Source organism: Talpa occidentalis, unplaced genomic scaffold (genome assembly GCF_014898055.3).
Source record: "Talpa occidentalis isolate TD23 unplaced genomic scaffold, MPIMG_talOcc4v2.1 talOcc4.2, whole genome shotgun sequence".
NCBI lineage: Eukaryota > Metazoa > Chordata > Mammalia > Eulipotyphla > Talpidae > Talpa > Talpa occidentalis.
Window position 1 is genome coordinate 132,766,089 of NW_023602073.1, and position 22,915 is coordinate 132,789,003.

Here is a 22,915-nt window from a genome sequence, read left to right on the forward strand (position 1 = left end):
CTGGGGGCCAAGAGGCTGTCAGACCCTGGCCTTCACTCTTTCTGGGTTCTCTGGCGTTCTCTTGTGGCCTCTGCTTCTCTGCTCTCATTCTCTCTCTCGCTCTGCTCTCCTTTCATTCACTCTTCCTCTGCTGGCGTTCCCGTGATGACACCCTTTATAAGTCCAGTCTCAGTCCAGGTGAATCCTATCTGCATATGCCCACACCCTATTCCAGGTGCCAGCCATCAAGCATGCATTCCAGACAACATGGACCCATCATCAATCCTAATGGCGGGAGGGCAGAAAAGCCTGATACTTTTTACCTTACCCGACAAGCTTCAACCCTCATGAAGAAGACAATGAACTATGTATGCTGCAAAACATCAGTTAATCATAGATGTAAAGAGTAGCACTCTGGGTTCAGTGGCAAACCCTGTGGGACCCCATCTGAAATGTGTTCTCCTTTATCACGAACACCTGAAATTGCTTCAGGTCAGCAATGCACCCATAGAACTCTCTATGGCCTCCCCGATAGCCAAGTGGGCAGGGTGAGTCTCAGCTATGATATAGGTAGTAGTCAGTCTGGGAACGTTGCTTTCCTTGTATAGGTGCCACCCCTTCTTCTTGTGGCTGCCTTCTTCCTGTCTCTCCCCAGAATGGATGGAGGCTAGAGGAGGAACAATACTGTAATCTTTGAGTCACCAATGAGAATGAAAGTTACATGTAAGATGGTGAAAATAGAATCGGTCCATTGATAAGATCTAGGGTCATTCCTCGAGCCTTGGAGTCTACCTCCAGAAACATTGGGTAAGTAATTTTCGCCCCTTTTGCAGTTAAGTGATCTGTTTCTTAGCAGATGTCGTTGCTTCTACTAGATAGATAGAGGGGAGTTTTACTGTAGTGAATCTGAGCTAAGACTTCTTAGCGATTTCATGAAGCAATAGATGCTGGCAGAAGGATACTTCAGAGGCAATAACAAGGCAAAGGCTTGTTAAAACAAAGGGTTTTAATCATTCCTTTTTATTTCTAAACCCCTGGTCAGTTGGCTAAGCCATTTACCACTGTTTGGATTCTATATGTATTTCACCTTACTTTTCCTCCCTCACAAGGTGGATGACCAAGTCCTTCACCAAATTGTCTCTTTTTTCCTGGAAAGAGTGCAGAGGCATTTTTTTTCCCCTTGAAGCCGTCTTCCCGCATCACTGCTGAGGGTGTAATGCAATTGCTTTCCATTTTCAGTCTGCACTCACAAAGTAAGCTAACTCATCAATAAACCAAGCTCAAGTTTTTCCTCTTCCTTCAGCTAAACATGAGGTCCTCTAAACGACCAGAGGCAGGGAGGGGGGTGATGACATAGGTTTGGGGTACCTGCTCACGCAGCTGAAGAGCTCCAGCCTGCCTCCTGATGCTCCTGGATGATCATTTCCATGTTATGATTGACAGTTGCTGGTCCTACCAACTTTATGACATGGTGGGACAGGACTGGGATGAGATGGACTTTCTGAATGCATAATTGCTTGGTTCCATGTTTCCATCTTTGTCAGGGGCCAGTAGCACATCAAAAGGGGTTTTACAAAAACCTGTAATTCTCTGTTGCAGCCTTCAGCACCCAGGAACCCATATTGTGATTTTCCCATTGGGTCTTATCATAAATTCCACACTGAATTTTTTTTTTTCCACCACCAACACCTCCTATACCATAGCATCTGTTAGAAAAATCTGGCCAAGCTACACATCCCTTCATATTTGTCTCTTTGGGGTCTGTTTCTAATAGATTTTTCTCCCTAATTATGGGTCATATTTCTTTCTTTTTTGGATATTGGGAAATATGAATGTTTGGTTGTTTGTTGAAAAAGAAGTAGTGACTAACATTAAGCTGCACTCCAAGGTTGAGCAGAGACAAGAAATTAAATGCAGAAGATGCAGGGCTACCCAGTGGTGAGAGGCCCACGAGCAGAAGTTCAAAACTCCGATTATCTGAAGAAAATACTCTTCATACTTCTTCATGTATTTACTGTCCTGTAACTAGACAATGAACTCCAGCTAAGTCCACATTTCTTTGTCTAACCCACTTTTCAGCCAATAAAATGTAATTCTTATGTTACTCAACTCTATACTCCCCAAACATACATAACCTCATTCCCTTTCTTAACTGGGATAGGTTTGAGTTTATCTTCTGTCTCCTTGAAAATTAATTCACCAGTTTCCTTCTTTTCTCAAAAAACTGGTCTCATGGTATATTGGTCTCTATGTACATTGAGTAGCCTATTGCTCTGTAACAATAGTAACTAAATAGTTTGATTATAGGAAAAATGGACCTCAAGCAACAGGCCCATGCTCTAAAAGATCTTTCTTGTCTGCAACAATATTCCAATATCTGCTAAAGTAAATTATCCTTTTGTGCTCATTTCATGATGGAATCTCAACAATATAAACAATTATTCATATTCAACGATGTCCTGAAAACAAAGTAAAGCAAAACCAGTAAGTTTTGAGCGTTACCTGTCCTCCCAAATTGCCCATCTGAGCTGGACATGGTGTTGGTGGGTGGGGACTAAGACTGAGAAATAGAAATGCCTCCTTTCCTTGTCAGTGTGATTCCTCAAATGCATACTGTTGGCCCTTGCCATCCTCAGGCATTTATTTATTTTTAAAATATTTGTTTATTTTTATACAAGAGCTGGGGTACAGGCCAGAGGTGAGGGAGGGTGAGAGGATTCACCAGAGACAGAGCAGGGAGCAGAACAGGCAGACAGACCAAAAGCACAGCTGAGGGGAGCAGTGGGCGTGACAGGAGAGGTCTGCCACACCATGTGGGAATCTTCCTGGCTGGCTGGGAATCAAACCTGTACTGCAGAGGCTGCAGACAGCTTCACAGCACTGCGCTCAACCCTTTGCGCCACCGAGGAGGACCATCCTCAGGCATTTATGATGCTTGCATTTGTACTGAATGTACAGAATTTTAAATTTTGTCATTATTCCCTAAATAATATTGCGTTAGAGCAACTATTTATGTAGTACTTATACTGTTTTAGGTATTAGAAGTAACCTTGAGAGGATTTAAAACATACAGGAGAAATGTGTAGTTTTATGTAAATATTATGTCACTTTATATAAGGGATTTGAGCATCCTTGGATTTTGGTATCTGTGGGGAGCTCCTGGAACCAAACCTCTGGATACTAAGCATTGGCTCTGTATGCTCATCTCCACAGAAGCAGCGACAGTCTTCAGAAAGAGTAGGGCAGAAATCTTCAGAAATAGGAGGCTGCTTCCAACTGACAGACTAAATGGGATTCTCTGACTATTTGCAATTTAAAGTCTGGGGGTCTAGAAGGCTTGTCAAGTCTACCCTCACTAAGTTTTTAAGGATAATACAGTAGGCTAACAGAAGCAAGCCCCCATGGAGGAACAAAGTTGCAAAAGATACCATATGTTTCAGGGATGGACCTAGATTCTTCTTTCCTGATATTTCATTCATCCCTGTGAAAAGATCTCACATCTCTCCATGTGACATCCACTATCAGGCAATACGTTCTTTGTACCTTATTCAAACATTCACAGGACATTATTTATAGTTGTTTTTCCACAGGTTCTTTCAGATGGAAACATCTAGTGTCCATGATGCTCCATCTCCTCCTCTCTGTTGGAACCCCAGCTCCCACAGGGCCCTTCGGTCTTTGCTGCTGTTCTATTCATGGCCAGCACTCAACAGCTCTGGACAAGAAGACCTATCTCATTATTCAAAAATGCATGCACAAGCAAAAAGAAATGGTTCAAATATTTACAATTGTTTTATTCAATTGAAAAACCTAATATATTTTTCCTTTAAAAATGAGTATTTTATTTCAAAGTAGATTTCATGTTGCTTCTTTTACCTTCAACATACATGATTCATATATTAAGTTTTCTCATATCCACATACATTCTAATCTCTTTTAAGCAGCTGTGAGAATTCATATCCAAAGCCAATACCTCTTTTCTAAAATTTGGAAAGGGTCTTTGTGCCACTGTAGCAACAATTGTTCCAAATGGTAAAAAAAAACCCTTGGCCTTAAACCAAATGCCAGGTCTTGGTTTCTGGTTGTGTGAAGTGTTTTTGTTTTTGTTTTGTTTTGTTTTGTTTTTCAGAGAAGGGGAGGAATCTTAATTCTTTAGGCTTGTCTCAATGACATGTCCAAAATGGGCATCTATGTAGAGTCAGGAGTGGTGATTAATGGCAGGGACATAGTCTTAGAAGTGCCAGGTTTGGTGATTTTGTCAGTGTACTTACACCAATCTACCACACACCCAGGCTCTACAGTGTGATCATGGTGCTTGTTGATTGCAATCTTGTTATATGGGGACTACTTACGATGAGGTGACCTGTGTGGTCCCAGTGCTAGATGATATTTTCACCCCAAAAGAGAGGACAATTGGCAGCTGCAATGTATTTAGGACAAGGACATCAGTATTGTCATCTTACATCCTTCTAATGAAGAAGACAAGATGTTGATTTTATTTGATAAATAAATAAAGGAGTTTAAATACATGGAAGTTGTGCGGGAGTGGGGGAAGGGATCAGAAGAACATGACATTAAAAGAAATATTTTACATTCCCCCCACCCCATGTCTAGAAGTGTTAGAATTCTAGCCAGAGAAGATTAGAAGGTAATCAGCCAATTCAATTATTTATATAAAAATATATATATAAAAACGCACAAACCAAATGAAGCAAAAAATCTTTTTAATCTAAAAACTCACTTCCCAGGGCTAATTAATCACCAAGCCCTGCCAATTTTTTACCAGTTTATTGGACTAACAAGAGCTATTCAGCATTTTCACCAAAGAAAGATAATATATATAATAGAGTTTGATAAACCTTTCTAAATGAGGACATGATACTGTAGGCAGTTCAAGGAAAAATAGCTATCACTTTTTCTTTGGTGTAACCAAAAAGATATCCAAAAGTTAGCAAATGTTGATATTTCAAGTGATAAGAAATTGCCAAATGGAGGTTTTAAACTCTGGTAAAAAACCATTGAAAAAGTAAAAGCGCCACCCACAGTTCTATAGTGCAAGTTTTCAAATTTAATTCTGAAAAATAATTTTATTTAATAAGCAGGAAACAAAATTCCAGCAGTGTATCACTTACAGCTCTTCTCGCCTCTGTTACCCTCTCTGTACGTGCATACCATCGTTTCGTTCTCAAAGAAGGTCTCAGCTGCTACTCATGGAGGAAATTTAAAAATTACCACATTTCTAAAAATCAGGCTAAAAGTTGTGTGTCTGTGGCTGCACAGCAGCAGGCTCCAAGTCACAGCGTCGCCACTTCCATGTGTTTTGTCATTTTTACAAAAAAGAAACAAAGCCTTTTTTCCCTAGAAAAAAGTACCTGAACCAATTTTGTCACTTAGCCCTTCCCCAACTTTGTGGGTTAACCACAACGCGGCTCACCTCGAAAGCACATCTATGCGTATACCCATGTGTTCTGAGCATTCAGAACCCACTAACCTACCACCTCTTCTTCAGAAGCAACAGCCTCTCCCTACTTCTGGGACTCTCTAATTTCCATAAACACAGCACTTTGAAAGCAATTCCCACCTAGTCCAGAAGACTCCATTACCCTACCTAGCTTTACTCTTTCTTCTATGTCTGTAACATGCTGTTTATATGTGTGTGTGTGTTTGACAAATGTTCAAAATGCACACCCACACAGCTCTACACACACCCCCAGCATTTAGCCAAAAAAAAAAAAAAAAAAAAAATCTTCCCCAGGAAGCACTTTCAGAAGTTAAGCTTCTACTTGCTTTTAAGACACAGGGCAAGTGCCAAGTGAGTCCTAAATAACCCTCCCCCTTCCACTGCAGGCTGGCAGTGCCCGGGACTACAGCACAGGTGCTGGGACCCCAGCAAGGCAAGAAGAGTCCCTGTTGTGTTTCCCAGAATATGTTGGGCATCTCCCCCCATCACCTTGGAGATTCAGGTTCTCGCCCCTAACTCTCTTCCCTCAGAGAGCACCTGCCCTGTTCGGACGGCTCCTTGCCTCTCCGCACCAGCCATGCCATCTGCGGGGCCCGGAGCCTGCGCGTGCCGCGGGGTGGCGGGCCCCCCACCGCAGAGCAGGCCGCCGGCGTCCGCGTCCTCCCGCGCAGGTCCATTCTGCGAACGTGCACTTGCAGAACCCAGGGTCCGGAGCGCCCCGTTGTCCACTGGCTCCACGGCTTCCCCTTCGCCTTCTGAGATGACGGTCATGGGGCTGCTCTGGATGCGGTTCCGCAGGCTGTACCTGCTGCTGGCTGCCGAGGGCGGCGTTCGGCTGCGCCCGTACCTGGGGCCGGAAAAGGACAGGCTCCGAGGCATCAGGCCTTCGTTCTTGGCCCACTCCTCCTGGGCCCTTCTGTTCTTGCTCGGGGAGCAGCTTGATGGGCTCTCGGGGCCATCCGGCGAAGGCTCCGACCTCGACCTCTGGAATCTCGGGTCTGTGTTCTTGAGCATCTCTGCGGCGGACATGCGGGCGCTGGTGTCTGAGCGACTTCCTTTTTTCAGTAACAGAGCTTTGAAGTTGTCGCTGCTGGTGCTGCTCTTACGGACACTTCTCTGAATCGATCCCACTTGTTTCGGGGAGGTCAGGCTGGGGGCAGCACCGGTGGGTGTCACTGGCGGGGAGGGCGAATGGTTTCGGGAGTGATCGTCATCTGAATCTTTACGGCCAAGGACTTTCCTCTTGGATCTGGGGTTTAATAACATTGAGAGAGAGGTCACAGACCACCCTGCTGCTCTTTCACATATTCAGCTCACCCTTATTAAGAGTGACTGCATTTTATTTTATTTTTAAATATTTATTTATTTATGCATACAAGAATTGGGGTACAGGCCAGAGGTGTGGGGGTAGGGTGAGAGGATTCACCAGAGACAGAGTGGGGAGCAGAACAGGCAGACTGACTGAAATACACTGCTGAGGGGAGCAGCGGGTGAGCCAGGAGAGGTCTGCTGTGTCATGTGGTATCTCCCTGGCCAGCCGGGTATCAAACTCAGGCTGCAGAGGCTGCGGATTGCTTCATAGTGCAGTGCTTAACCCCTTGTACCACCAGGGAGGCCCAAGAGTGACTTTAATTATGGAAACTTACAAGCACCCATGCAAAAAAAAAGAACAGTTGTCTTACCAGGTGAGCACGTGACCCAGGTACAATATCATGAGTTTATGATCCCCTTTCATCACCAACACCCTCACCAGATTATTTATATCAGGTATCATATTAACAAACCTTGGATAGTAAGACATTTCCTAAAAGTCTAATAATCTCCCCCCCCCCTTTTAAATTGAACTCTCCCATAGAATATTGCTCCTGAGTGAATTTCATGGTACTGACTATCCTTTCTTTTACTCTTCCTTTTCTTGTTTGGCTGGCACTTGAACAGGTCTAACAAATCAGCCAACTCCCAGAATATTTTCTCTACCAAAACACGCCCCACCTCCAGGTTCTAGAATAACCCTACAACTTTGTCTTCTCAGTCACTGTAGGGGGTGATAAAAACCAGTCTTCCTTAGTGCTTTCTGCAACATATAGAAAACCAGCTTCCAGAAAACCAGTTTTCCAGAAGACAACAGTGAACCATCTGCACCAGATCCTGTTTCCTGTCTGACTTGGAGAACTGCTAACTGATAAAGAAAATGTGAGGGATACAGGTGAGGTATGATGAGGAGGGGTCTTCAAGGAGAGTGGAATGTTTCCCTGAGGGTATTTCCTGTCCTGTCTCTAGAAACCCCCCTATTCAATGTTCAATGTGTTTTCTATGGCAAAAAACATTGACAATAACCAGAGAAAATAAGCAGCTGAGCCAGGAGGCCCTTTTCTAGTCTCTTTTTAACAGCAACTCAGTGTATGAGGAATCTCTCGGCTAAGTACAGGTGGATTTATTTGCTTTTAGGAAACTGGGCACATTTACTAAAATAAAGATGTAGGTGTGCCTCCTTTTCTACTATCAAATTCTAGAATATTCTAGAATAGGTTGTGACAGACGAAGGGTGGACTCTGAGGACCACCATCTTCTAGATCTGTGATCTTGGATAAGTTACTCATCTATGCTGCACCTTAGTTTCATAATTGATAAATGAGAATGGTGATAGTAAGTTCATAGATCTGTGTGAATTCAATGAGATTAACAACTTCTGGAGTCACATAGTCCCAGCTTAAATCCCACTGCCAAAGCTTCTCTGCTCGGTGATCTTGGGCACATTAAAGTTTTGATCATGTGTCCTATCTGGAAAAGGGGAGTAACAGTATGTAGAGTTTATAGTTTATCAATAAAGATGAATTACAGTCACAGCCACAACATGTCATACATAGACTAGGTACTTATCCAACCTTTGACTGTCATTTAGGGAAATAAAATTCTTTCTTTCTAAAGAAGAGGCTTTAGTGCTATTTTAAGTGGCCTGTATAGCAAGTCATGATGGCTGCCCCAGGCTGGGTGCTTCCAGGGTCTTCTCCATGCTTCTAGCCAAACAGAAGCCACCCAACGACCAAAGACAGAGTCTGAAGGGTGTCCAGGCCTGATGAGGCACTGTTGCCTTTGGGACTTCAGAGCCTGGCCTCTGACACTTTGCTTCAAATGTCAACAAGAGCAGAGCCCGGGAATAGCTAATGACCAACTAAGAGAAACCAGAGAAACAGTATCTTCAAAATGATTGAGATGGAAAAGATTGTAGATGGTCTAGTCTGGATTTCAGAGAAGGTAACTGAGGTCTAGAGTGAAGTCACACAGCTTCATACAAAACCAGGCCTGATAGAGCATCTTTTACTACAGCACACGTCATCACAACTCACACTGCTGGCCCCCACAGCTCTGCTCATCTCACTCTTGCAGGGATTGGCTGGTGGCACTTATATCCCTGCAAGAGTGTCTGGTATTTATCCAAGTCATAGCTCTATTTGATTAAAGATATGGTATGTAACTGCAGATTTAGAAATAAGAGGAAAAATGGGAATTTATAAAAGCATGGCTGTTTCTCAAGAGCAACTGTCATCTGAACTGAAAATGAAGTCTAAAAATATGAACGTCTGCATATATATGTACATACATACATACACACAGTGTGTGTACTACTAAAGAAGATGGTTATAGAAAGCCCTTAAACAGTTAACACTGCCTTAAATACTAATTACTTCAATAAATACAAAAACTTCACACTTCAACTGGTGTTCTTCATTTTCCATCTGGCTGTAAATCTGAAGTGAATTAATTTGCATTATAAAATTTGAAAGCTATGTTTCAACTTAGATATTCTTTATTGTAAATTATTAGAGTAGGTGCTAAAGGATATAAAATAAAGCCCAAAAAGATCACAGACTTTGGATAGATTATTATTACGTCTGCTAACATGCTACCGCTGCTAAGATAGAAACTAGCACGTGTCCTTGCTCTGGGATCTATACTCTATTTGCCTTTTTCTTCCAGTGTGTGTACATGAAATAACAAAGACTGGCTGGTTCCTACATCTGCAGTAAATACAGCCCTCTGGTTAGGAGAAACCGCAAAATTTTCAGTGCCTTGAGACAGCTGCCAAAATAAAACATAGAAAAGAACTTTGGCATATTTTTAAGAAAAGCACATAGCAATTTAGTCCCATAGCAGTTGGGTTTCTCACCAAGATCAAGAATGTAGTTCAGAGCAACTGGGCAACACATCCTCACTGTGGCTGCTGCTATAAATACGAGCGTATGCGTACTCCATGGTAAATGAAAGACACTGCGTCTTGGGAGACTTCCCAAGCAGTTAAGTTCCAATTGGTTTCATTTTAATTCAGAAATGTTTATTAAGTGCTTATTATGTGTGTAGCATGGTTAAAGTTAGAAACATCTGTGTAAACTTCGAGAAATGCCAGTTGCGTTCAAAGGCTGCAGCATTTTTCATGTCCCTGTTTTGAGAAATAATTTGATAACTAGCTACCTTTTCATTTCTACTGAGATCAAAGAAACCAGTCAGAGAGTATGAAAGGTGCAGTCTTTAGAGTCCTTGGGGATATTACATCAAAATTTGAGCCAAGAGGTAAAAAAAAATAGAATTCTTGACAAACACCTTAATTTGCTAGTTAATGGGTCTCCCTCACTCCCCACTCCCCAAGTTAGATGTTTATTTGCTGTGAGAGGAATGTCAGGAGGGACGGCATGGTGGTTTTCATCTCATGCAATCATCTTTTCAGTTAGATTTCAAGAATTGGCAAACCTTCCTGACACAAGGTTATTCACATGATTAAATAATTTTATAGGATGTTCTGTTTCAGCAGGTAAAATAAGGGACCATGGCAATATAAGGCATTGGCAGAATAACAGCATTCATAAGAGCATCTGAAAACATTGTGAAGATGTTTAGAAGGAAACGAAAGGTTTTTATACAGCACAAGGGCTCACAGTACTTGCACGTATATAGTCTTATTAATGCTTATGACACTTGTTTACAACTAGAAAAATGATGCAATGAATAAAACTAATGTGAAATCATATCACTCTTCAAAGTCACCACATAGATAAAATTATAACGGTCCAGGCAATTATTTTGAAAAATTTACTCTGTATTTTTAAAACACTATCATTTCGGATGCCAGTAGATGGCACTAGCAGCATACAATAGCAAGGAGTTAAATGCTTTTTTGCTCTTGCTTTAAAAAAATGCACTCCTTTATGGAAACATTTAAGTAGCCGAAAGAAATTGCACTATAAAATTCTGGTTGTTTTTTTTTTTTGTGAAATTAAAATAACTGTAATAAAATAAAACACCCTTAGGAAAGAGGTCCTGCAGAACTAGTCTGTGTATGCTAAGTCCACAGAACACAGCAGCCCTCATCCTGGACTGAACCCTGGCTGTTCTCATCCAACTTGTGTAAATCTTCTGTCATCTGACTGACATACTGCATTTCTAGCCAGCAAGAGTGGTGCCGACCAGAAGGCATCATACTGAGCCCCTGCCCCCCACCCTGCATCATCATAAAAATCAGAAGAAAAAGTAGAACAGAAATTGGACACATACAAATACAGAAACCCTAAAAACAATCAATAATCAAGTTCATCTGAATTGGGTGACAGAAAGCACCTCAAGAAAGAAAGATAAGTTCAGGAGATATTTGGAAAAGGAGATTCATAAAGTTAAGATTGAAATAACGAAAAGGAGTTTGGGATACCTGTGAATAGCTGCAAAAAGGTCTTCTGTGGTCCGGGGTCTACTGGGGGTCATCACCTCATCACTCTCTTCTTCCTTAGGGAAGTCACAGGCGTCCGAGGAAGAACGGGCTGTGTGGGTCTCCGGCACCCCAGCTATGGAGAAGCAAGCAGGCAAACACAAGACGCACAAGTGACTTGAATTTCAGCTTTCAGCCAAGCTCCCAAATAGGCTTCCCTGCCATCCCGACAATGTGAGAAGCACAGAGAGGCAGCTGGGTCTGTACTTTGATATTTTACAAAGAGGTAGATGATAGGCGCCTGGGAACCAAAGCTCATTCTTTTCTGTTAAGGTCTAGAACTCCTACTGAATCTCACTGAAATGTTGTGATGTTTCTTTGTAGCTCTCCAGAAGGGGGATGACTCATTGCTAATTAATCCCCAACCTGCTGCAGAGCCCCCACCTCCTATTTTCTGGCCTTCTGTAAGTTTTAAATCTAGGTCTCTAGATTTTAAAAAAATTTTCAGAAAATGCCAAGTTGGTACCCTGAGTGTGACGAAGCACAGGAAGCCCACCAACTGCCGTCTTTAAGGGGAGCGCGCACCAGCCCAGTTTGCCTCAGCTGCCTAGGGTGGAGTGGAACAAGAAAGAAACCAGACTCACGCCCTCCGTCCTGCGGAGACAGGCAGTTCTCCACCTCGCCAGCACCATCCGCACTGCTGTTGGCACCAGGCTCCTCCTGCTCGGGGGCTGGCGAGGCATCAGGCTGCACCATGGGGACATTGGCTTCCACTCTGGCCAGGGATGCAGATCCTGCAGCTCCTCCCTCAAGAACCGAACTGCCAGCGTCAGTCTCATCAGAACCTGTCCCGGCCGCAAAACTCTCTGCCTCTCCCCTCGTGGGGCTGGGAGCTGCTTCGCTCACGTTCTCTGCAGGCTCCGCTGTGAAATCTCTCTGCGGAGGTGGCACCACAAGGAACAGTTTGGGTTTCTTGGAGATGGGGGGCGGCTTCCTGCTGGGTGAAGGACCAGGGGACTGCGGGAGCAGCGTGGTCCTCGGGCCTGGCCCGGCCCCGGCCTCCCCAGCGCTGCCCAGGCTGCGGCTCGGGAGGCCACGCTCGGCTGCACCGTCCTGTTGACCCTGACTCCAGCTCTTGGCAGGAGTCAGAAGCGAGCTTGTCAGGGAGGCAGGCTGGCTTTCACTCTCCATTTCATTTATGCTATTTCGGGATTTCAGGAAAACAGATGGCTTTAAATGATACTGGGGAACAACGGGAGTTGGTTTTTCCTGAGATACTTGCTCATGTGACGGCGCTACCTCGGGTCCTGAGTTCTTCTTCACGGGCCTCAGCTGCACCGTCTGCAGCGCTTCCGTGGTGATCAGGGGCATGGCGGGCCCGCTGCCCGCCTCCTTGTTAGGAGGCTGCCTGTCGGCCTCCCGGGAACTTTCTGGCTGGCCCGATTTTTGGAAAGAAGGCCTGGGGTCTTTCATCCACTTGGGGTCCAGGGGTGGGGCGGGTGGGGGAACAGAGGAGGGCAAAGGAGGTGGAGGAGTTGGCAAGGATGCAGAAGAATCCAGAAGAAGGGGGTTAAGTGCAGTGGGGGGAGGAGGAAAGCCGGCCTCAGGGGCGGGAGGGCAGGGGGTGAGGACTTCTGGAGGTGGAGGGGGAAAGAGGGGGGAGTGTGGCAGAGGGGAGTCCCCGGGGGAGTGGGCGGAGGGATGGGCAACAGGAGGGGGCGCAGGCAGGAAAGGAGACTTGGCAGCAGGACAGGAAGCTGGAAGAGAAGGGACAGGGGGTGCCGCAAGGGGAGAGGCCAGTGCAGAGTCCAGCTTCTTCACAGTTCCGCTCCCTTCCGTGGACGTGTTCGACGACAGGGACGTGGACGAGGAGGAGATGGACACCGAAGACACCAGCGAGGACTTTCTCTCCGGCACCTTGGGCTTGGTCTTCCCCTTCCCATTTGCTGGTGACATGGACTTTAGAAAGACAGGCACGGGGGTGAGCGCAGTGGGTGTGTTCGACTGGCTGGAGTACCCGCTGGATGGCGAGGTGACCCGGTGCGATTTCTCCGGCGACGTGATCTTTGGTTTCACGGGGCCACCGGGCAGGAGGGGCATGGAGACCCGGGCCCCATCTGAGAGTTGGCGGGCTGGCCCGTGTCCTGTGGGCGCCCCATTGCTGGCTGGACAGCCCCCGCCTGGGTTCCCCAGGTCGTCTTGCACGCCCGTGTAGTCAATGTAGTAGCCCCAGGGGTCCGTGTACTCGGACTTGACGCTGCTCGTGTCGCTCTGAGCCGGCGTGACCCCGCACAGGGAGTAGACGTTGGGGGTGGTGGCGGAGGTCATGCTGCTGCCCGCACTCACGGTGCTCTGGCTGCGGGAGCGAGGCAGCCAGGGCTCCTCAAAGTCACTGCAGGGGCTCTGAGAGGGCGAGCTGCTGCCCTTGCCCGGGAGATTGAGCTGCAGCGAATGCTGGAGCGACGCAATGAGGCTCTCATTTAGCACCTGCCCATTAGACTGGCCGCCCTTCTTGGGAATCCTGCGAAGGGAGTCTGTCCGAGATGGTGGCAGAGGAGGCTTCTTTGCTTTCTTCAAGGAGATGTTTCTTGAAAGGCATTTATCTTGGTGATGTGACCCATCCCCTTGGTTCTTCTGAGCTCTTCCATCAAATACATTGACCATGCTGTGTCTGGGGTACCCAAAGCCATTGCTGCTGTTGCACAGATTCCCAGGTCCCTGTCCAGAGTCTGTGTGCAGGGCTGCGTAGTAGCCATCGTGGTCCTCTGAACACAGGGACCTGGCATCGTCTTTGTTTGATGTCTGGTCCAAACTACAGCTGCTCATGTTACTGGCCGGAGTGGAGTAACCCGGAGTTGCCAGATGTGGCTTTGTTGGCGAAGCCCGCCCATTACCGGAGAGGTTGTATTCCCAGGGCTCGCTGCTGCCATGCCCCCTCCCTCCTGAATAGCTGGACTCACTCTTGCTGTCCATGTCCTGGGCATGGGCTGGGAAGCCCACGTTGTTTCTACAGCGAAAGGCCACAGCTTGGGATCCATTCTCCCCGTTTGCTGGGGCAGTTAGGGAGCCCATGGAGTCAGAGAGGGAGAGGAGGGTGGCTGCACTGGGGGAGTGGGGATCTAAGGCCTGCGAATGAATGGGGGAGTGACCGTGATTCCAGGTGCCACTAGGAGCATGACGATCATCTTTACCAGCATGCCTGGCGAGGAGCTGGTCTCTGGATTTGATCTTTGTATATGAAGCTGAGCTGGTGATTTTGCTGTCCAGCTGCCCTGGACTCTGGGCAGTGTGAATAACAATAACCTCCGAAGAGGAGGAAAGTGTGGCATTTGGGATGATGCTGGTAGAGTAGGTGGCATGAGGAGAAACCATACACGCTGGGCTCGTTGTGTTTTCACCCTCAAAGTGCCTCAGCTCCTGGGATTTGGGTCTCAAAAGTGTGCCAGTCCTTGAAGCACCTCCTAAATGCCCTAAGTTTTCATCTAGGTGTGGGCTACCCCTCTGGTAGGGAAAAGTGTCCTCCATGTCTTCTGCAGGACCCAGGGCACCCAGCCGTGGCTCAAGGGGCTGAACGTTGACCCTCGCTCCAGACCGCGGAAGGCTGTGGAAACCAGCATCACTGTTGAGGCGAGAAGGGAACACAACACCCGCAGAATCGCTCAGCACAGACATGTTCCCAGAAGAACCTGAGAAGTGGCTCATCTGGGCAGCGATGCCTTGCCCCTTTTGGGCCCTGATCCTTCTCATTGACGGTGGAACGATTTTCACTTCCTCGGTCTGACAGCTGGAGTCCCTGGTTTCTGAGCGCTGCCCCGAAGGCAGGTAGCTGTCGAGCCTTCCTAGTGTAGAGCAGTGGTCAGGGCTATACATTGCGTGGCCACCAACCTCATCATGGCTAGTGCCTGATGCTGGAGATAAAGCAGAAATAGCCTTGTTAACTAAACTAAAAATAAAAATTAGTATCTTAGCTCATCACCATGCTCTCAATCTGCTATACTTAAAAAAAATTTTTTTTCATATTTGATCATTTCTTTTCTCCTGCAGATACCTAAGAGTTGAAATACTACAGACAGCTCCTAAAATAAGACTTTATATGAACTTCATGTACTTTAAAAAATTTGTATTTCAAATCTCCCTGTAGATGAAGGTCCTGCTTATAGAATTCTGAGTGATCCCTTTGAGATCAAGGATCTCTCTGGAAGATTTACTTTTAAAATAACCTCCTCGTATTCAAGAGTTCAAGGGAGTCTGCCACCCCTCCAGGGGACTGCACAGAACCCCAAAGACAGACGAATGTAGTGGTTCAACAATAGGGTTACATAGATAACATCTATGAGGGGTCTTGATATAAATTTGTTAATTACATGAATGTTTTATGTCAGAAGGAAATCCTAGGAAAAAGAAAAGTGATTTACAGCCCCATCTGTGTTCCAAACACTTCATTATCCATCTTCAGCCATTATCATCTGTCTGTCAGTGACATTCAAAATTCAATAGCAATCTGCTGTGTTCTGGTGGGGGAAGAGCAGCAGGAACTGATCCAGTGAACATTTCCTCAAATTAGGGTTATTCATTTCTTAGAGCTTTACAACCAAACAAAGAGTAACATGTTTGAAAAATGAAGAAATACAAAGAAGGTCAAACGGGAAGGGAAATAGATGAGAAAAAAACTTAAGAAGTTAGATTTCAAGCTACCTAGAAAGAACAAAAGCCTTAAAAAAGAATCATGATGCCAAGAATTTACCCAAAGTGTACTGAGAAAGAAAAAAAATCAATCCGTGCATAGTAATCATTAGACACAATACATCTTAAAAAACAGTAGCAAAACACAGTTCTCTCCAACAAGGACCTAAAAATACCTCAAGTACTAGCAACACACACACACACACACACACACACACACACACACACAGAGTTCTTCCTCAGAAAGAGAGAAGGGGGCCAAAAGGGCAAAAGCAAAAGAAAAATCCACTTTGAGAAAAGAAAAAAGATGCTAAGCTTTTTGCTATTTGGTACTTTATTTATTTTTATAATCTTTTTTTGAACTGCTGTGCTAATTGGGTAATTGATGAATTTTTTTAAGTTAATTTTTTTTGGGTGTAGAAGAATTGGGGTGTAGGCCAGAGGTGTAGAGGGTGGGGGTGTGTGAGGGGGTTGTGGTGGTGAGAGGATTCATCAGAGACAGAGTGTGGAGCAGAACAGGCAGATTTACTGAAATACACTGTTAAGGGGAGCAGCAGGCAAGACAGAAGAGGTCTGCTGCCCCATATGTAGGTTAGCTCCCTGGCCGGGGATGGAACTCAGGCTGCAGAAGTGATAGTGCTGAGAGAGACTTACCCCAGGACACCAGGGAGTTCCCTATTTGGGACTTTAGAAGGTGGGAGGTTAACTTGCGTGTCTGTATAAGTTTGCACCACTTTGATTCCAAACTTTCAAGATATTTTCTTCCATTCAATACTTAATATTTTTTCTTTCCAAATTGTAGTTTTTGCATGAGGTTAGTGGTAGATTTTTACTATCTTTATTTTTTTTTTAAGATTTTATTTTTATTTATACAAGAGCTGGGGTACAGGCCAGTCGTGGGAGGATGAGAGGGTTCACCAGAGACAGAGCAGGGAACAGAACAGGCAGACTGACTGACTGAAATACACAGCAAGTGAGACAGAAGAGGTCTGCCTCGCCATGTGGGATTCTCCCTCGCTGGCCAGGAATTGAACCAGCGCTGCAGAGGCTGCAAACAGCTTCACAGTGCTGCACTCAACCTGCTGTGCCACCGGGGAGGCCCGATTTTTACTATCTTTAAGGGTTGGAAAGAAAGTCCTGATTCCTCCAGGAAGTAATTTTGAATATGAAACCATGCAAGGCTTCTGAAAATGGCAGCACAGTCATATCTTCACCATCCACAGCCAAGTACAACTTTCTTATTAAAATACTGTTTTCCTAAGGGCTTTTATAAACATGTGAAAATAACTCAGATATCACTTATCATAGGGACCACCAAAATTATACTCCTAAAACAGATCCTTCTATATTTTCACAATACAAAAAGTACAAAATATTACAGGGTACAGAGAAATGCTATATTGATTACAGTTAAAGAACAAAAACAGACTATAAAAAAGAGAACTGCGCCAATATAGGCTACTCTGGTGCTGCATCCTGGTAAGGTTTCTCTGATTTTAAACCATAATGTAAAGAAATAATTATATGTTATAATACTACAACGGATTTCACATTTAAAAAAAATCAAAGATGATAGAAATCTGCAAGTTAGTTTACATTTAGCATACAAATTTTTAAAAAGTCTTGTTTGATCTTCTAAAATATTCTTAGTAGTACAAACTATCAAAAATTATTCCAAAAATTTTATTCCTATAAATTGCGCTTTTTTTTTTTTTTTTTTTGGTTTGGGGAATAGATATTGGGATAAGTGTTACGAGCGACCAACAATTCAGAAGTCAAACCAACAAAATAATGTGATCTGATTATTTGGTATGATAATCTCCTCATAAAAGGAGGTTCAAATACATTTCTATGTATTTTTAAGACAAGAAAGGAAAAAAGTGAAATTTTGTTGAATTCATTTAAATGAAATGGAACAAATTATAAGGCATTAAATATGTTTTGGAAGGGAATAGTAGATCTCATACCTTAATTTTAATGAATTACATGTTGGCTAGTCTCTAATGTCCACCATTTATGGATTTTGAAGTAAAAACCTCATAATTTTGGAAGCACTGTTTAGATTTCTAAAAATCAAAAGCCCCTGCAACATGCATGGTGTAGAATGGACAGGGTGCATCTTTCCTGTGTCTTTCTTAAGATAACATCTTTTTAAATCTAATTTGTATAACTAAGTCACACATCCCTCTGTTCTATATATAAAGACTAATTTTATTCTTTTTTAAAATGTTTTATTCTTTATTACTTAAACATCTACTTATGGTTGCTTTTTTTTTTTTTAAGATTTATTTATTTATACAAGCACTGGGTACAGTCAGAAGCGCGGGAGGGTGAGAGAATTCACCAGAGCCAGAGCGGGGAGCAGAGCAGGCAGAAGGACCGAAGTACACTGCTGAGGGGAGCAGCGGGCGGCAGGAGAGGTCTGCGCGCCATGTGGGACCCTCCTCCAGTGGCCGGGGAGCAGCCGGGGATCGAACCGGCGCTGCAGAGGCCGCGGGCAGCTTCGCAACCCAGCGCTCAACTGCTGCGCCACTGGGGAGGCCCTATAAAGACTAATTTTAAAAGAAAATATGAAGCATCTATTTTTAATAATCACCATTTAGGTAATACAAGGTTCCAAACCAGATACTTCATAAGTACAAAATATTGGATAGCAAGTAAAGTCAACCAGAAGTCTTAAAGTGAAGAATGTAAAATATTTACTTAGAGGAATCTGGGGGATGGGGAAGGAGCTAAATGTTATTGCATTTGAATGTTATTTCTCTCATTTTATCCATCAGTCCTTCAACTAGCCTCTCTGTAGCACTGGAGTCATCATGGTCTAGTGGTTTAATTATTTTTTTCTACTAGGTCTAACTTAGACACAGCTGTCTCAGTTGACCTCCACCTCTGATCCACAATCATGCCATTGACGGTGATATCAAGTGTCTCTTGTCTGGCAACAATCACAACAGAGAGACTGTGCAGAAAGCTATTGTCTCCCTCCAGCATTGGTGGTGGTTCTATAGTCATATGCAAATGAGATGTGAATATGGGCTCCAAGAAAACAATCTTTCATTTAAACACATTAAAATTATTGAAGATATGCTTCACCTAGCAGGCTGGATCATTCCAGTGAGGTCGAAGAGCCAAATGAGTCACTGGTTCCAGTAATAAATGAGGCAAAAGTTCAAATATATATACGCAGTTAGAGAATTCATATTGAATGCTTATGTGTAATGTGTATCTCCATCTGGGTCAAACTATTCTTACACTCTGCACAAGGTCATCTAAAACCTACCTATTTTGGTTGGAAAGCCACTTAAATTGCAGCCTACCTCAAAACATCAACCTTGTTATTTTACAAAGGGCTAGTCTCTACTCAAAGTTATTCCTTTCTTGTTATAGCACATTTCCTAAAAAATCAGTTAACATATAAATGTTACCTGAACAATAAGAAATTAGCCCATTAAGCAGCTACTGAACATATAGAGTACATATTAGTTTCTCAAAGGACTTAGATGTCACTAAAGTTGCAAAAAAAAAAGCCTAAAAGGATGGCACATAGGGAGACTGGCCCACGACAGGAAGGAGCTGTGGGGGGATGAAGCAAAACAGACTTCACAAAGTGCTGGTGGAGCCTTCCTTTTGCTTCGACAGACCCCTCTGTTAGGGGAGAAGACGAGAATGCTCTCTGGGTCACTGGGCTACACAAGCCAGACGCAAAGTGTTGCTATTCTTGTCCCATGGCCGCTGCAGCCTGTAGAATTGGATGGCAGTAAAAAAGAAAATGCTAGGCAAAGAAAAGTGAGCTCTCCCTCCCTAAAAGAAAGCATTTAAGCAGGGCTGTTGGAAAAACGCCACATAGAAGCAAGGTCTGTAGCCCCTAGAAACTGAAAGGCTGCCTCAAGGTGCTGCTGTAGATATGTCACTGTTGCAAGGATAAGCTCATGTTGAATAACAACCAACAGGCAGGTTCAGAAATAACAATGCTAAGTTTCTAGAGTATAACTTCAATAGTAAATAAAAGTAAAAACATCAGATGAAAGTAAGGATGTAGTCCAGAGGTTGACAGAAGAGAGGCAAATTTCAAGAAAGGTGGTCTTGGTGAAGCATGACTCAGCCACAAGATGAAATCCTGCCAACTGCGACAACATGGATGGACCCAGGAGGGATTATGCTGAGTGAAAAAAGTCAAAAGAAGACAAATATGTGATTTCACTCATTTGCGGAATGTAAGAAAGAAAAGCAAAAGCAATCAGACAAACGCAGCAAAGACAAAAACAAATACTTAGACTGATAATAAAATGGTGGTTACCAGAGGGAAGGGGGTTGGGAATAAATAGGCGTGGATGGTGACTGGATATTTGGTGGTGGGTGTGGTGTGAAATACAGTCAATGAGGTGAGCAACTGTGCACCTCAGAACCTACACAGTGTTGTAAACTAATGTCACCTCAATAACAAGGAGAAAAAATAGTTTGCTGCAGTATTTACAACATCATCTATTATGTTCACAGCATTCCTAAGCAATCAGTGCTTTACCTGCATAAATTCAGTAGATGCTCAAACAACCCTGAGGTAACTTCTATTAGTGTCACCAACCTCATTTTCTGAATGAGGGAGGCTCAAGAAGGCAAAGCAACCAGCTCAAGGTCATCCAGAGAATGCAGTCAGGGTTAGGATTCAAATCCCCGAGCCTGGCACAGAGCCCCTGCTCCCCATTTAATGTGTTCTGCCGCCTCTAAAGATGTTCTTGATGGGCCCCATTAAACACCAAGGAGAAGTGAAGACAGAAAGAGGAGAATGAAAGCATTATCAAAGCATATATAAATGTAAGCAGAAATAAAATGAGTAAGCGAATAATGAAGTAAACAACCCTCTCCACACTAGTGAAAAAGGTTTGTTTGTTTTGTTTTGTTTTGTTTTTTGTCTTCTGCTTTTATCACTGGTTGAGAAATACTGAATAAAAAAAGCTATGAAATTGTTTCTTTGGAAGTACATAATGCATCATCCAAAATCAAAGACTGTTTTCTATCGTATTGGCATTTGCAATTATCCCACACGGCAGTCTCTCTGATGACCTACCACCATAGTGTCAATGTAAGTGACAAAGTCCATGTTCACAATTTCAAGTCCTCAGATGAGTTTCAGTTTCATGAAAAGATCTAAATGTAAAGTAAATTTTGTTGTGGAAATACCCAACATGCAAGGTGCATAGAGATGATGACAGAACTGTAAATTTCTATCATCCCAGTTTTAGTTTTCACGGAAGCCCTTTCTCTTATCTTCTCACCCAAATTCAATAAGTCATCTGTGAAGGGCATTAGGATTTGTACCCCATGTCTCATTCAAGAAAGAAGCTGGCCCTGTGGGGCATCCAGCGGCTACCAGAAAGTATCAATTTTATAAGCACCACAAACGAGGTTAGGTTAGCGTAGTATGCGAGCAGCAAGGAGGGGCAGTGAGTACAGTTCTGATGAGCCATACCTAGCTCCTTCTGTATGTTGTCAGGGATTCCTGTAATAGTCTTTCTCCTTTTGACTTTCTTCGGTCGTCTTACCAGAGTGTCTGTGTATATGAGAGACCGCCGAAGGCTGGCCTGGCGATCGAAATTCTCCCCTAATGTAGAGTAGTAGAACAAGCAAAGCGATGTTATTTTCAAGCAAGCTGACACCATGCACTTTCTTCCAGAAGCTTGTTGTAAAATGATAAGAAGGTATTAATAATGAGGTTAGCCAGTCATATGGTGATGAATGAATGCTGAAGGGCAAAAAAGGGAAGAAAAAGCACATTATCATCAGAAGGCTTTTTTCCAACTCCTCTGTGTGTGTCCTTCCAAAGGAAGCACCTGAATTTCATTTTCAAATGAGCTGGGGGAGCAAATGCAAATTTATAACACACTGGAAGGGTGACTCTGTGTTATTTAAAATATGGACCGTTCTGGAGAGTTTCACATAGTTCTTCTGGACACTGAAGTCATTCCTTCCATCAGTGTGTTTACAGTGACAGCAGAGAACATGTTTAATTCATCTGGTCAATATGATGTCTTGTCCTATGTGATGGAACAAATAACTAACAGTTCTTTTTGGGTAAAGAGCTTTTTCTTCAATCAAAGAGGCTTACAATTTGGAAAGACTGTGGAAACTGTTATTGGTGTGAGATACAACTATAATGAAAAATAAAAAGCCTTATAATGATAAAGTACTTTTATCACAACGAGACCCAGTAGCACTGCTGCTGATGAAGCCGAACTGCTTTTCTGTTCTGTGATCACATTTTAAAGTTGATCTTAATTCAGACATTTCAGGTAATGTTGCAACCAACCCCAGAATATCCCAGCCATAGGGAATATTTTCTTTCTAGAGTATATGTTGGTGTGATTAACACCAACTATGGGATATCAGAAAATAATAAAGCATGAGTTATTGATGGATCTGCTTTAAATTACTGGCTCATTTAAGAAAGCTCTATGGTACTGTCCTTGTTAAATGGTTATTCTTAATAAGTGATTTCAAAAATATATATACACACACAAATCAAATACGTCTGTCATTCCTGTGCTGCAAGAAAAGTGTAAAAACATTCACTCTTCTCAGCAATATTGACACATTTAAAGTTGGTATGTTGTGAACCTTCTATTTTAATAGCGATGAATTATGAATAGAAATTTAATCAAAACAGAGGATAAGAGATTTGAATGATCCAAACACATTTCACCTACTAAGCAACAAACTTAAATACATATTTGCAAACTTAAAACTGCTGACAACTTTGTTCCTAGAGGAAAAAAAAAGGAATGATTGAGAGAAGACCCTGAAATACCAGAAGTCACTGTCACTGTTATAAATGGGCTGCTATGAGCAATGGCATACACAGCATTTATAAGGGGCAGGTTATGACTTTAACGGTCCACTAATTCCTCGTAGCAGAGGGAAAAAATGTCCTTGTATCCAGGATTAAGGAAGGGCAAAATACCAATAGTTGCAGTTAGTCTCCATTTTGCTTCCGAAACAAAAACAAAGAGAAAACCACCTGAATTCCAAGGAAATTAAGAAGCAGACTATGAGAATGGACATCTAGAACATACACCATTAAAGGCACCAAACTCCCCATCTTG

General features: G+C 43.5%; 1 protein-coding gene across 1 annotated transcript in view; it reads right to left on the bottom strand.

Moving 5' to 3' along the window:
- Positions 1-3,701: 3,701 nt before the first annotated feature.
- NHSL1 (NHS like 1) overlaps positions 3,702-22,915 on the bottom strand; it is a 134,119-nt gene continuing 114,905 nt past the window's right edge. Inside the window, 4 exon segments of the mRNA XM_054697868.1 lie at positions 3,702-6,003; positions 6,005-6,689; positions 11,139-11,271; positions 11,780-15,043. Coding sequence (XP_054553843.1) covers positions 5,953-6,003; positions 6,005-6,689; positions 11,139-11,271; positions 11,780-15,043 — 4,133 coding nt within the window. The 3' untranslated portion in view covers positions 3,702-5,952.